The following is a 13,271-nucleotide window of genomic DNA, read 5'->3' as shown; positions in this document are numbered from 1 at the left end:
GTCTGAAGAGGCTGTCGGGTCCCCTGGGACTAGAGTTAAGGACAGTTGTTAGCTGCCATGTGGGTGCTGGGATTTGAACCCGGGTCTTCTGCAAGACCAGTGTTCTTAACCACTGAGCCATCTCTCCAGCCCCTGATTTTTTTTTTTATAAAAAAAAACTATAATCTCATGGAGTATTCCTGGAGAAACTTTCTACTCCTGTTGATCTATATTGAATTTTCAGAGGCTACCTTTCTGTTTACAAAGTACAGATACTTAGTTTCATTGGTTTACCTGGGCAAAAAAGAAGAATGTCACTAGAACTTCACTAAAGGTTGACCCCCCCCCCAAAAAAAAAAAAACATTAAGACTATTCTGATCACCCATGAACCAACGTTGAGCTGGTCCAAAGTAGATAAACTGCAATAAAATAGTATTTATCTTTGTCTCTACAGATCTACCTAGTTTCCATATGGACACCAAGAAATAACAGGCTTATTGGAAATAAACACTATGAAACTGCTTAAAGGAAACAAAGTCTTTTTAAAAATCTTATCTCTATGCCAAGTGGGTGCACAGCTTTATTAAGACACAGAACTGGTCATTTAGAAACAAAATATGAGTGTGAACTAGAGACCAGGCACAGTGCTCCAAACGAAGCCACAGGTCAATGACTATCTCCACATCAAGCTGCAAATCTACAAAAGATATCAGGTGGACAATCTTACCACCAGTAAAAGTACGAATCAACATGAGCATGTTGCTGAATTAGTGAATATAATTACCTCTGAGGTTAGTGATGCCCAAAAAAGACACATTCTCCTTTTTTATATATTTAATATATTAAAAAGGAACACAGTTTAAATGCTGTGGTACTAAAAAAAGATCCAAAGTTTTCAAGAATGTTTATAAACAATTTTGCAATGAAAAACAGTATCTTGGTAATACATTAAAGTCCTGTTAAACAAGATTTTAAAATTATAAAATGTTAACATTAAATTCTTCCCAATGTTCATACACAAAAAAGCACAATATCCATTATAAAATGTGTTCTTGTGCACATGTCCTGGCACTGAAAATGCTACATTTCTAGAATTTGAGTGACAGAGGCAGCACATGAAGGCTCATGAATCTTTTAAGAGTATTTGTAGTAAAACATTCTAACATTTTGTCTGACATCATCGTTCCTCTAAAAAGAGTTTTCAGTAATACTGTCATTTGAATGTAAAAATATACATGTAGAGATATTTAACTTCCTGAGTGACCAGCCACCACACATCGAATGTGATTTAGTGAAAGAATTCTAGTGTTTAGAATCAAATAGTATAGAACTGTGTTCAATTGTGGTAAAATTCAAAAGAGCGTATCATGGAATTCTAATTCAATTCTCTTGAGTCAGGCAATATGATTTATCCCCAAATATAACCCATAAGCTTTCTCAAATAAAATGTGAACCTGGATCACTGAGAAGTTATATTTTCTCATTTATTAACAAAATGCAGACAGCCATTTCGGACTACTTGCATGTTTTCTACTATACACACCAAAATGATTCATTAATGAGAAATTCCTTGCAATACAAAAGGATCGGAGATAATTAAAATACTTGCTTTATAATACAATCTATACAATTCATCTTTCCTAAACAGTCTGAAATGATTCAGAATTGTGGCACTTTCTTTTGCATAAAACCCTTTCCTCTTCATAAACCCTTAGGTAAAAGGCCATTAATGTAATATATCCGGAACCACAATTCTTTTCATTTCTGTATGAAACAGCTGCTATAGGTCTTATAAATTTTTTTCAAAGAAAGGTAGAAAATTGTGAAGCTACTCTGTATAGTTTTAAAAAATATTTCCAGCCAACTTAGTCAAAAGGCCTAAAATGGGCCTGGGAGACAATGTCCTTGAAATGGGGGTTAGTGTCGAGATGGATGCCACTTTCCATCTCTACTGCTGTCTCTTCTGTTATCATAGTCATGGTTCCAGCCATCATGATTCCTGTCTTCATAGAAGAAATCATCTCTGCCTCCTCTGTAATGGTAGTCAGACCCATGATCAGAGTAACGCTGCTCCCAGCTATAGTGTCTGTCCGCAAGGTAGGGATGAGAATTCTGTCTGACTTTACGCTGTGAGGCTGGTGTATCTTGGCGCCACTGAGAGCTGGAAGACTGGTTATAATTTTGATTGTGTGTTTGAACTGATGGTGAAAATCCCAACTGATCCACATGTAGAGAACCAAATTTCCCACCATATGACATCTGTCTCAAAACACTGTTCATCTGAAGAAAGACAAAAGAGAGAAATGTTAGCTGTAAGGACTTTGAGATCTCAAAGTCAGTATGTATTTAATCACAGTTAACCACAGATACTAAAGGAAAATCAAATGCATCCTTGCCTAGATACATCCTAAGTTAAACATAACTGAATAGTCACATACAGTTCTTTACCTTGAATGTAAACCTACATATTCTTACACATAAACACCGCTTATCTTCAAGAGTCCACTAGAAGAGATCACTTACAATGGCTAGAATATGAATCACTATAACAAACATACAAAGAACTAGGCACTCAGTATCATGAGGAAAGACTTCATAAAGGTGGTATGTGATCTAAGGGTTAAAAGAATGAATGGGGTCTTTTAAGGAAACTATTTGAAGGGAGAAATATGTCGAAGAAAGGAAACTGCATAAACAAAAACATGGACTGGGTTCAAGGAAAAAAGTTATACTAGCTGAAATGGGCTATGTATCTTAGAAGCTGTTAGTTGAAGATAAGCCAGTAGGGTTCACTAGAATCAGAAGATGGGGATGCCAAATAAATACAGAAGTTTTACCTTATTTTTTTAAAAAAAAGTCAAGTGTATAGGAAAGATAAGCAAAACAAGAGTCATAAAATTAGTTTGGAAATGGTGCACAAGATGAGCAGTGAAGGGAAAACAAAGCTATGACAACCAACTTGGCCCTGGACACAGTCTGCTTCCAGACAGAATATTTTGCAGATCTACAAAACACAGGAGCCCAAGGATACCACACCAAAACTGATTTGGGCAAGAAGAAAATGAAAGGGCCTGGAAAACGAGTGGAGACAAAAATGGAACAACAGCCAATCTGATTTTTGGCCAAGTCTAAGAGAGCTGGTCTAGAAGACACGAGTGTAACTCCATAAAGATCATGCTAGTCTAATGCAATTATGAGACAGAAGGCCACTTGTGGTGGTACACACCTGTATTCATAGCACTCAGGAGGCAGAGGCAGGAGGATCTTAGTTTAAGGCTAGATTGAGCTACAATCAGTGAGACCCTGTCTCAAGATAAAGAAACAAAAAAGTTATAAATTTGTGCTTAAGAACATAAGAAATAAAACTAAGAAAAATTAATTAATAAAAAGTTATCTGATATAATATGAATATTTTAACCAAAAGCAACTAAAATTGGAAAAACAAGAACCCGAAACCCCACAACAAAAACACCACAGCCTACCATTGCTTGTCTCTGGTAATTTTCTGGAGTGGAAAATGATCTCTGAACCGTCTGTGATGATGGAGTCATGTTGTCCACAGTCCTTTCGTATCTGCTAGAAATAAAGAATCCAGTAAAAACCACTCATTCAACGAATACTAAATGCCAATTAGAAGCAGGACACAGTTCTCAGTGATGAAAATGATTAAGATAAGTTCACATGTGATGTATGGCTGACAGATCCAGAGGAACAGTAAGGTGTTCTATCTTAGGTCAGCTAATCAGGAATAGACTTTCTGAAAAAGACATTTAAAATGAAAGGTGAGCAATAGGCTACCTGGACAAGTAACCCAGACTGGTGCAGGGTGAACAGACTATGTAGTCTATGGGCCAAATTTAGTTTTGTAACGTGAAGTTTTATCAGAACATAGCAATGTTTTTTTCACGTTTGTATTACGTATGCCTACCTTACTGCTATGACAGAGACAAAGACAACATGAACAGCAAATACTGCAATATTAACTATTTGAACTTTCATAGAAAAAAAAATGTCAGTCTCTAAGCATAATGTCATTATTCAGACTGAGAAGTAAAATAGAAAGGATTTTATAACCTGGATATAAATCAGGGAATGAGAAGCAAGACACTGTAAATTTTGCATTTTTTTGACTTGTGCAGTTAGGCAGCTATTACTGAGATCTGAAAGAGCAGAGGCTTGGAGGACAAATAACCAACTCATTTGTCATCTTAGCATGCAATTAAAGTTCCAATGGAGGTAAGAAAGATGGAGGGTTCTATTTTACTTTTTAGGGGGGAGGAGGTCTTAGACTGGAGTACATGCCTAAATGCTAGGAGGGGTGAAAAGTAGTTTCTCTTATGCTATGAAGAATATAAAAATGATACCCCCTAGCCTTTGATTAAAACTACTCACTAGTATGCTCCCCCCAACACCCACCCCCAAGAAATTCTAAGGAGAAAACTTTCTGTTCCACCTAGGATACCTTTGAATGTTACATGAAAATGGCTGAAGATGCTGAGTTCCAACTCAGATGTGTTTAAACAATGCTAATTAATTTCAGTTGGTAAAAACAGACAAAAGGAGAGACACGCTTTTTTTATTATTGCTTCTTAAAAAATCTCACCTTCCAGTATCTCTTCAAAGCCAACCAATTCTCCAGCTTTGGTACTGCCTTAATCCAACCACCAACCTCACTCCAACAGCCCTGCAGGTCGCTACCAATAGCTTCCAAACCAGCCTTCTCCTCTTTTCCCCCTTTCCCATCTGATCCATCTAAGCGTAATGTAATTGTTCAGACTGAGAAGTCTTACTGTTTCCTACTTGTAACATTTCAGTGCTTTCATATCCTTTAGGATAATATCCCCCAAACCTTGATTAGAAGCCTATACAACCTCACTCAGCCCTTATCTATTTCACCAAACACCAATGTTCTCTATGTACCAACTTCTTTCAGTTCCTCTTTCATCTACATCATCTGCTGTGAAGAGTCTCTCAAAGCACTTTCTACTCATCTAGAAAACTAATTACAGTGATTAAACAAGTAGTCACAAAATGTAACTTGTCTTCACATAGACTTGAAGTTCCACTTGGCAGTGTATCCTAACTGTGGGGCTCAACCAGCTGCTGAAGTCTGAACCACACACACTGCTTACAAAAGTTCACCTCCAGTCCACACTTTCTACACCTAAAAGGGATAAATAATCCCTACTTTGTAGGATTGCTGAGGAATAAATGAGATCGGAATAAATGAGATCTTACACACAAAAGGCTTGGTGAGGAACTTGACACAGTATGTTATGATTGAACATACTGCTCTACAGAATAAACAACAATAAAAAGTGCCCCTGGTAAAATACCGACACTGAAAGCAAACATTTATTTAGACAAATAAGGTCCCATTTCTAGCCTTAAGTAGCTATGAGGACTTTAATTCCACTTTGTTTCCTTATAAAGGACAGGACCAGAGCAATGAGGCTGAAGGCCACACAGCAGGTGGAAGCAGGTCTACGCTTCAGTTCAGTAGCCACTTCACTAATCAGTGCTTCTAAACTGCAAGAAAACAACCGATTAACGGTTATAAAATTAATTTGAAATGTGAAAAAAAAGTACTGTTAGACAAATAATTGAGATTTTGGGGGGGTTCAATTCTATACATGTATATGTAAGTGTGAATGTCTTTACAAATGCACGAATATAGTTATACATTATTTATTGCAAGAAAACCTACACACAGTCTACGTGCCTAGATACCCTTAGAGATACAGACAGTGGTAGACAATGAAGAAAGCTAGTCACTCAGGAATTCTGAGGTCATTACCTCAGAAATTCTCTGATGACTTTAATAATGAGAGACAGTACCTGCTAGGAGACGTGGAGGAAGGACTTGAGTTTCCAACATGATGCTGGGGGTGTGATACACTGGCATCCTGAGAGGCATGACTACTTCCTAAAATGGGATAAAAAAAACCAGTAACAATTCAAAGTGTCTCCTCCAGTCCAATGTACTCCCCAACAAGAGTCTTTAAAAAAGCAAAGATACTAAATTGGTATAGACTACCTGTTTCATAAGAATGTTTCCTAAGTATGTTAATACCAAATATTCCAGGCTGGGCACGGTGGCACATGCCTTTAATCCCAGCACTCGGGAGGCAGAGGCAAGCAGATCACTGTCAGTTCGAGGTCAGCCTGGTCAAATGGTTTACGTTCTAGGCCAGCCTGGTCAAATTGTTTACATTCTAGGCCTGTTAGGGCTACAGGAAGAACCTATCTCAAAAAAGGTACTACTTAGTGTATTAACATCCAATCTGGCCATGGTATTCTGATCCCCACACTATAGGCTGAGTGGAAAGTATTGTCCTCACATACTGCTAGAAAAAAATAAATAAAACCACAATCTGTATATCAACAAAGTTGCCTGGAAAAAAAGCCAAATTTAAAGAATTTTCATCACTTCCCACCACATTTTTAAAACAGCTGGGCATGGTGGCTCAAGCCTATAGTCCCAGCAATTGTGAGGTAGAACCGGGAGGATCAGGAGTTTAAGGCCCGACTTGGCTTATATATTGAGTTGAATGGTAGCCCTGTATACCTGAAGCCCGGTCTCAAAAAAAACTAAAACAAAAAAATACAAAATTGAATAATAAAACATTAAAAGCAAAAAACAAAGCTACAAACAACCTTCTCCTTCTTACCACCATCTTGGAACCATTACCTGATCTAAACTGAATTTTGATGGGCCTCCCAAAAAGTTTGATTCCATTGAGCAGATTCATTGCATAAGGAACAGATACTTCGTGCTTGAAATTCACAAACGCAAACTGCTTTGGTTTGCCTTCTTTGTCTTTTGGAATTTTCACACTTATTACTGGTCCAGCCTACAAAGAAAAGTGTTTATAATTTAAATAAGGCAATTTCAGGAAAACATTCAAATTTCAGAAATAAGAGAATGTCAGCCTAGCATGACTGTACATGCCTGTAATCCCTGCAGTCAAGAGGTGTAGGCAGGAGATCATTCAAGGCCAACCTTGCAGTTCTGGAAAAACAGTCAAGGCTATGAGACTGTCTCAGAAAACCAAAAAGAACAGAACACAAACTTTAAAACAGAAATGGCATCCAGACCCTAAAAAAAAAAGTCCTGACAGAGTAAAAAGATCAGTTACACGATTGAAATCGATATTTCATTTGAGGAAGGAGTCCCTTAATGAACTGAGAACACAATACTGAATTTACATCTCACTTCTGACGTTTTCACAAAGCAACCAAAAGCCATTATTTTCCCACCGCATGGTAATGAACGTTTACCAAAGGAAAAGTGATTTTGACTGAAAACTTAACTTTCCTTCGATCAACCAGATGGAACCAGTTACTGGAGTTATAGTGCCAAGAGACAGAATAGGTCCAAGTTTTTTAATAGTTTCAATACATTTAACACCGCAAAGTTGCTTTCCTACGTTGTATTGACGGACTTTTTTTTTTTTTTTTTTTTTAAGTCTGGTAAGTTTGCTGAGGAAATACAGACTGACAGAGAGCCGGAAACATGACAGGAATTGAGAGGAAGCAAAGGCAAATCAGATGCAAGGGAAGGCGGGGAGAGGAGGACCGGGAAAGACAGCAGTGCTCAGAGCCCCCGCCTTGGGTCCATAGACCTTAACGGGAATGGGGATGAGGAAGAGGATGTTGATGGCTCCATCCTCTGTAGTCACTTTAGGACCGAACGCCGCGAGGTGCCAGCTACCGCGTCGCCGCCGAGCGCCCTGCGCTCCGGAGCGGCCTCGGTGGGCGCCCGGCCCGCCCTGGGCCCTGAGGTCGCCGCTCACCTGGTGGAACAGCTCGAAGAGGAGCTCCTCTGTCACCTTCGTCTCCAGGTTGCCCACAAACAGAGTGCGGTCGGCCTCCGCGGCCGCAGCTCCCATCTCAGCGCTACCGGGGATCCCGGGCCTAGGCCTAACGCTCGCGGCGGACTGAGCCTACTGCGCACGCGCGGAAGCCCTTACGTCATCTCGTTCAGACGTCACGACGTGAACTCCCGTCGTCCAACGCGGGCGGGCTGCGCGTGCGCGCAGGGAGAAGCGCTTGGTTCCGGTTGCGGCGGTGTTTGCTGCTTCCACTGCAGCGTTAGAAATGGCCGGGTTCGGCAACGGTCGCAGGTCGGACTGATCTGTGGAGCTGCCGAAGGCCCAGTTTGACCGACGTACATCACGCGGGCACTACGGGCGGTGTTTGGCTATGGCCCCGAACTCGATGTCGTCAGCCGGCGATCAAGCCAACATGGTGGCATTCCGCTCCACCTACGGGGACCTCAGCCGGTCGGCTTTGGCGTGGGCGATTTTGTCCAGAGACAGCTTCCTGCTTACGAGGCCTGAGCCGAATCAGCCAGGACTTTGGCCTCCGGTGCGACCCACTGTTCCGACCGACCGACGTCGAGTGCTGGGTGGTGGCCGAAGCCGGAGCCGCCAAGGCAGATACTCGCCCTACCCGATCCCTGAGGTCAAGCTCGATCTCTTAAGAAGCGTGTTGCAGCAGCGTCTGGTTGCTCTCGCAGCCCGAATTTCAGCGTAGACCGAATGCCTCCCCTCAGTTAACTTGGAAACAAGACCTCCCTAAAAGCTCTCTTGGTGTAACTGCAGTTTTATTTCTAGTGACATATTTTCATCTTGATACAAATAAGTAGGGGGAGTGTTAATAGAGCCTATCAAAGAAAATTTAATATTAGTCCAGATGTAGCCAGGAAGGAAGAAGAAAGGGATTTTCTTAGGTATTCACAAAGCCGAGTGCCTGTGGATGTAGGGACTCCTGTGTTCAGGCAAGCCCAGGTGGGGTTGATTAAACTCCTGATCCTTCTGCCTGTACCTTCTGAGTGCTGGGATTCACAGGCATGAGCCACCATACCAGTTTGTCAAAAGAAAGGGTTGGATCCCCTAGATCTGGAGTTATAGGCAGTTGTTAGCTGCCATGTGGGTGCAGGGATTCAAACCCAGGTCGTCTTCAACCACTGAGCCATCTTTCCAGCTCGTAATTATTTACTCCCTGGATGGTGACACTTTTTCAATAAGGGATCCGAATTTCTCTTAATTTCTGCAGTCCTCCCTGGTTGAGTATGTTGAGGCTTGTAATTCAAGCTTCCTCTACCTCAGGTTCTTGAATTTTGTTGGTGGAAACAGATGCTACTCCTTTTTATCACACTGACTTACCCTTCCATCTATCCCCACCACCTAACACTTTTTAAGTAGTGTCTAGAGTCCAATCTCATCTATACTTAAAAAATGCTCTTACTCCAGCTTTGTGTTTGTTTTTAGACAGGGTCATACTACATAGCCCTGGCTAGACTGGAACTTACGTAGACCAAGCGGGTGTCAAAACTCAGATCTGCCTACCTTAGCCTCTTGAGTTGTGAGATTAAAGGCTGTGCCACTATGCCCTTCTTACTCTTCCAAGTTATTAAGCCATTTTACATACTATTCCAAAGGCGTATGTATTTTTATATTTGTCATTTAATGCACTCAGTCCAATTTTTCTCCTTCCGGTCATTTTAAAACAGGGTCTCTGTAGCCCCAGTAGGCCTGGATCTCATCATGTATACCAGGCTGGCTTCCATCTCTGAGGCCAGGCTTCAAATCCAATCTTAATGTAAATCTGCTGTTGAAAAATGCACTGGTAGAACAGTAGTTGTACATAGTCACTTCTCATTTGTTACTACTCACTGTAGCCTTTTGAAATTTCTTGTCTTTACTCCTTCAACCTTTGAATCTTTTTAATAAAACTGAGATGGCCTGACTGTTGCAGGTTGGCCTAGAACTGGAAATCTTGCCTCAGGCTACCCAGTGATAGAATCATGCCCTGTGCCACCTGGCCTGGCAACTGATGAACTGCACTCAGCCCTTCCCTCAACATGAGGGAATGTATTGTATGTGAAGTTAACAGGCAATCACACTCAACTATCCGTCAAGTACATTCAGTATTGGTTGTAGTTGCACTCCATGATACTGTCATGGATCTCTTAGCTGGGGCTGATTAGTTCTATGCTCATGTGTTTCTCTTACCTGTATATTCCTCAGGGTGTACTAGGAGAACATTTGTGGGTTGTTTTATTTTGGAGTGGAGCTTTGTTTAGACTTCCATCAAATTTGAAATGAAGCAAGATTGCCACATACCACACAGTATCTGATTCTGATTGATAGAACCACATCTTAAGATGAGAATTTCTGTGAGAATGGTTAATGTGAAGACTAGATAGCATGCCATAGGAAAGACATTGGCAGAATAACAGTTACTTAAAAAGGTTTTAGGCTGGAGAGATGGCTCAGTGATGAAAAGCACTGACTGCTCTTGCAGAGGCCCTGAGCAGCACCCACATGGCAGCTAGCAACCATAACTCCAGTTCCAGGGGATTAGACGCCCTCTTCTGACTTTTTGGGCATTGCGTGGCACTGGTACACTTACATATGTGCAGACAATACGCTCGTACACATATACACAAAGTAAAAAATTTTAAATTTATTTTCTGAGTGTTATGTGTACATATATGTGCACCCATGCATACAGTTCTGGAGGAGGCCAGAAGAGGGCATCGGAACTGGAGTTGTTAGCCATGTTGTCAGGTCCTCTGCAAGAACAGCCAGTGCTTTTAGCTGCTGAGCTGTTCTCTCCAACTCAACAATAACAATTTTAATTACATTTAGGTACATGACATTGTGCTGCAGGCTGTTTCTGAGTATTGAGGTTATTGAGGGTTTATTCAGTGCCTGCTACTACCTGCATCAAAGCACTTAGGAAATATGTAGTGAACAAGATCCATAGGTCTCTCTGTCCTTTATGGCACTTGATAACACACATATATATGAAACTTGATTCTTGAAACACCTCATAAGAGGGTAATTGGACTTTGATTTTGTTGCTGAAGAACAGTCCAAAAGAGGTGAACTAGATTTTCCACAATCATACAGCTAATAAATAGTAGAGCTTGCAGTCTTGCAGCTGAGGGCCTTCTGAGCAATGCAGTACACACACAAACTTACGTTGTCTAAAGATAATAAATATATAACAAGCACAGATCCCTACAAGGAAGTTAGCCAATAGAATACAATGGCTGTCTTAGGCAGAGCTTTTATCAAAACTGATGGTTAAAAGAATCCCACTGTGAGTTTTAGACTAGAAGAAATAAGGAAATGAAAGCTGGAAAGAATTGGACTTTCTTCAAACTTAGCAATGCCTAATAGAAAATAGCACCTCAAAATGGAGTAAGTTAGCTGCCGGAAAGCTCGGGAAGAGCTGGATCCTTTCATTTTTATCAAAGGAATTCTCAATGCAAAATAGGACTACATTCAAGTCTTGCCCATTTAATCTGTAATTCTGTATTCCTTTTAGATGATTGTTTTGTTTTGAGCTTTTTTTTTTTTTTTTTTTTTTTTTAGACAGGGTCTCTGTAGCCCTAGCTGGTCTGGAATTCATTCTGTGGACAAGGCTGGCATTGATCTTACAGAGGTCTGCCTGCCCCTGACTTCTGAGTTCTGGGATTAAAGGCATGTACCACCATACCCAGGGGATTTTTTTTTTTTTTTTACTGTGTATGTGTGTGTGCCTACTTGTCTGTTTGTACACCACTTGTGTGTTGGTACACACAGGATGCAGAAGAGGGTGTCAGATCCCTTAGAACTGGAGTTCTAGGCAGTAGTGAGCTGCCTGGTGTGGATACTGGGAACAGAAAGAACTGTGGTCCTTTGCAAGAGCAGCAAGTACCCTTAACTTCTGAGCCTGGGTTCCAACCGTGTAATTTTGTACTCAAATCCCAGTACTCAGGAGGCCGAGGCAGGCAGATCTCTGTGAAATCGAGGCCAGCCTGGTCTACATAGTGAGTTCCATAGTGGTTACAGAGAGACCCTGTGTAAAAAAGACCAATAAACAAAGCAGAACAACAAAAAAACTCCCATTCATTGCGAAGTCTGTTCAGTGTATCTTCATAATGTATGCATGTTACATTCTTAAGATCACACTTATAATCTGAACTGTATTTACCTGGGTAGAGAACTGCTCTCTTTACCCCCTTCACCCTCCTTTCTCCCTCCCCTCCTCCCCCTTCTTACAACTATACCCCAATGTTTCTCAAGTCAATTGTACAGATCCTTCACTAGAGCTATATGATACTACACTGATAAAGAAACAAGGACAATAAACTCCTTAGGGAGTCCTAGTGTGCAATAGCATGTTAAGGCTCGCGTGAGTAATAGTGTAGGTGCTAGAAAAAGGTAAGTGATAAGGTTTAGGTTTTATTTGGGAGGAGAGCCTTCTTCACATCAGTGTTCCATTTAAGTGAGTGTCAACACATGTCCAAATTCTTGTTTTTAGCATCTACAAAAGCATCAGAGTTCCAGTGTGTCAGAACGACTATTGTCTGGTTCTGATAATTCCTTCAGAAAAAGGCACTAAACTGTTTTAACCAATGTTTTACAACTTTTCTATAAAAACATTACTTTTTAAAGAGGTTCTCCTATAAAAACAGAAATGCCACCTTTTGAATGAAACAGTTTCAGATATTAAAAATGAATTTTTAAAAAACAGGACAGATTTTAGTAAGTTTCCAGAGTGTCTTAGGTAAATTGGTTGAGTCCTTTCCCACATTCAACTAAGCTGTTCTGCCTGTGATTGACCTGTACCTGTCAGTGTCCTGATGGGTGAGTGGGAGAAGCATGAACTCTAGATCTCTGATGCTGATGATCAAGACTGGCCTTGTTGCTAATGGCAGCTGCCAGGAGCGTCCCTTCATGTAGACAGAATCTATCTTAAGGAGAATATCATTTTAAGGCAAGGATTTACCTGGCTGCTGCTTTCACTGGGATATCTGAGAGCAATCCCTGCTGCTTTCACTGGGATATCTGAGAGCAACCCTCCTTCAAAAGGTGCATCTTCTGAATCACAGGAGAAAAATACTTTCTCTTCAGCTTCCCGAAGAGCTGAAAGTGACTGAATCAGTGTAACTAAACTTGCAAATTTCATAGCCTATGTTTGAGAGTCCATGACCTGGCAAATGTGTGCTGCCTGCCTTTTCTTACAGTTCCTCCACGTGGTTGCTGCTCACCCCTGCCTAATGTCTGTACTGGTCCCCTTAGCTAACTAGCTTGTTCTCTTTTTTTCTACCAGTGAAACACATCCTTCTAGATTAGTCAAGAGTCTATATATTGCAAAAACGCATCCATTTTAATCGGGTTAATCAGGAAGAGGGATTATATGGATTCACAGGTCTGGCTGAACATGACAGATATTTGATTTCGTGCCTACCTAGCATCTACCTGCCCTCCATTTTCACACCCAGCTCCAG

The 13,271-nt window shown here is 40.9% G+C and overlaps 2 protein-coding genes across 4 annotated transcripts; one reads left to right on the top strand and one right to left on the bottom strand.

Moving 5' to 3' along the window:
• Window positions 1–1,254: 1,254 nt before the first annotated feature.
• Rbm7 (RNA binding motif protein 7) lies at window positions 1,255–7,914 on the bottom strand. Of its 3 annotated transcripts, XM_029560573.1 has the most exons (6): window positions 7,777–7,914; window positions 6,933–6,992; window positions 6,672–6,834; window positions 5,819–5,906; window positions 3,463–3,556; window positions 1,255–2,260 (listed from the first exon to the last, which is right to left on the bottom strand). In XM_029560573.1, the coding sequence occupies exons 3-6, from the start codon at window positions 6,730–6,732 to the stop codon at window positions 1,898–1,900; spliced, it is 606 nt and encodes a 201-aa protein (XP_029416433.1). In that variant the 5' UTR covers window positions 6,733–6,834; window positions 6,933–6,992; window positions 7,777–7,914; the 3' UTR covers window positions 1,255–1,897. The 3 variants fall into 3 exon arrangements, with proteins under 3 accessions (XP_029416433.1, XP_008825215.1, XP_008825216.1); XM_008826993.3 differs by lacking the exon at window positions 6,933–6,992 and having other exon boundaries at window positions 7,777–7,908; XM_008826994.3 differs by lacking the exon at window positions 6,933–6,992 and having other exon boundaries at window positions 3,463–3,553; window positions 7,777–7,908.
• Window positions 7,915–8,158: 244 nt separating this feature from the next.
• On the top strand, window positions 8,159–8,569 carry CUNH11orf71 (chromosome unknown C11orf71 homolog). The gene has a single exon (XM_008826992.3). It carries the CDS (start codon window positions 8,186–8,188, stop codon window positions 8,516–8,518), a length of 333 nt encoding a protein of 110 aa, XP_008825214.1. The 5' UTR covers window positions 8,159–8,185; the 3' UTR covers window positions 8,519–8,569.
• The last annotated feature ends 4,702 nt before the right edge of the window (window positions 8,570–13,271 follow it).

This window comes from Nannospalax galili, unplaced genomic scaffold (assembly GCF_000622305.1).
Source record: "Nannospalax galili isolate Female #2095 unplaced genomic scaffold, S.galili_v1.0 scaffold4172, whole genome shotgun sequence".
In the NCBI taxonomy this organism is placed as follows: Eukaryota; Metazoa; Chordata; class Mammalia; order Rodentia; family Spalacidae; genus Nannospalax; species Nannospalax galili.
The sequence above is the reverse complement of the archived record's forward strand: the minus strand, read 5'-3'. Positions and strand labels throughout refer to the sequence as shown.

Coding starts and splice junctions, on each gene's coding strand:
- Rbm7 (XM_008826993.3), bottom strand. CDS start 7,872: ATGGGAGCTGCGGCCGCGGAGGCCGACCGCACTCTGTTTGTGGGCAAC. Junction 5,907..6,671: donor CAAAATTCAGTTTAGATCAG/GTAATGGTTCCA, acceptor ATCCCATTTTAG/GAAGTAGTCATGCCTCTCAG. Junction 3,557..5,818: donor TCCTCCACGTCTCCTAGCAG/GTACTGTCTCTC, acceptor CTTTATTTCTAG/CAGATACGAAAGGACTGTGG.
- CUNH11orf71 (XM_008826992.3), top strand. CDS start 8,186: ATGGCCCCGAACTCGATGTCGTCAGCCGGCGATCAAGCCAACATGGTG.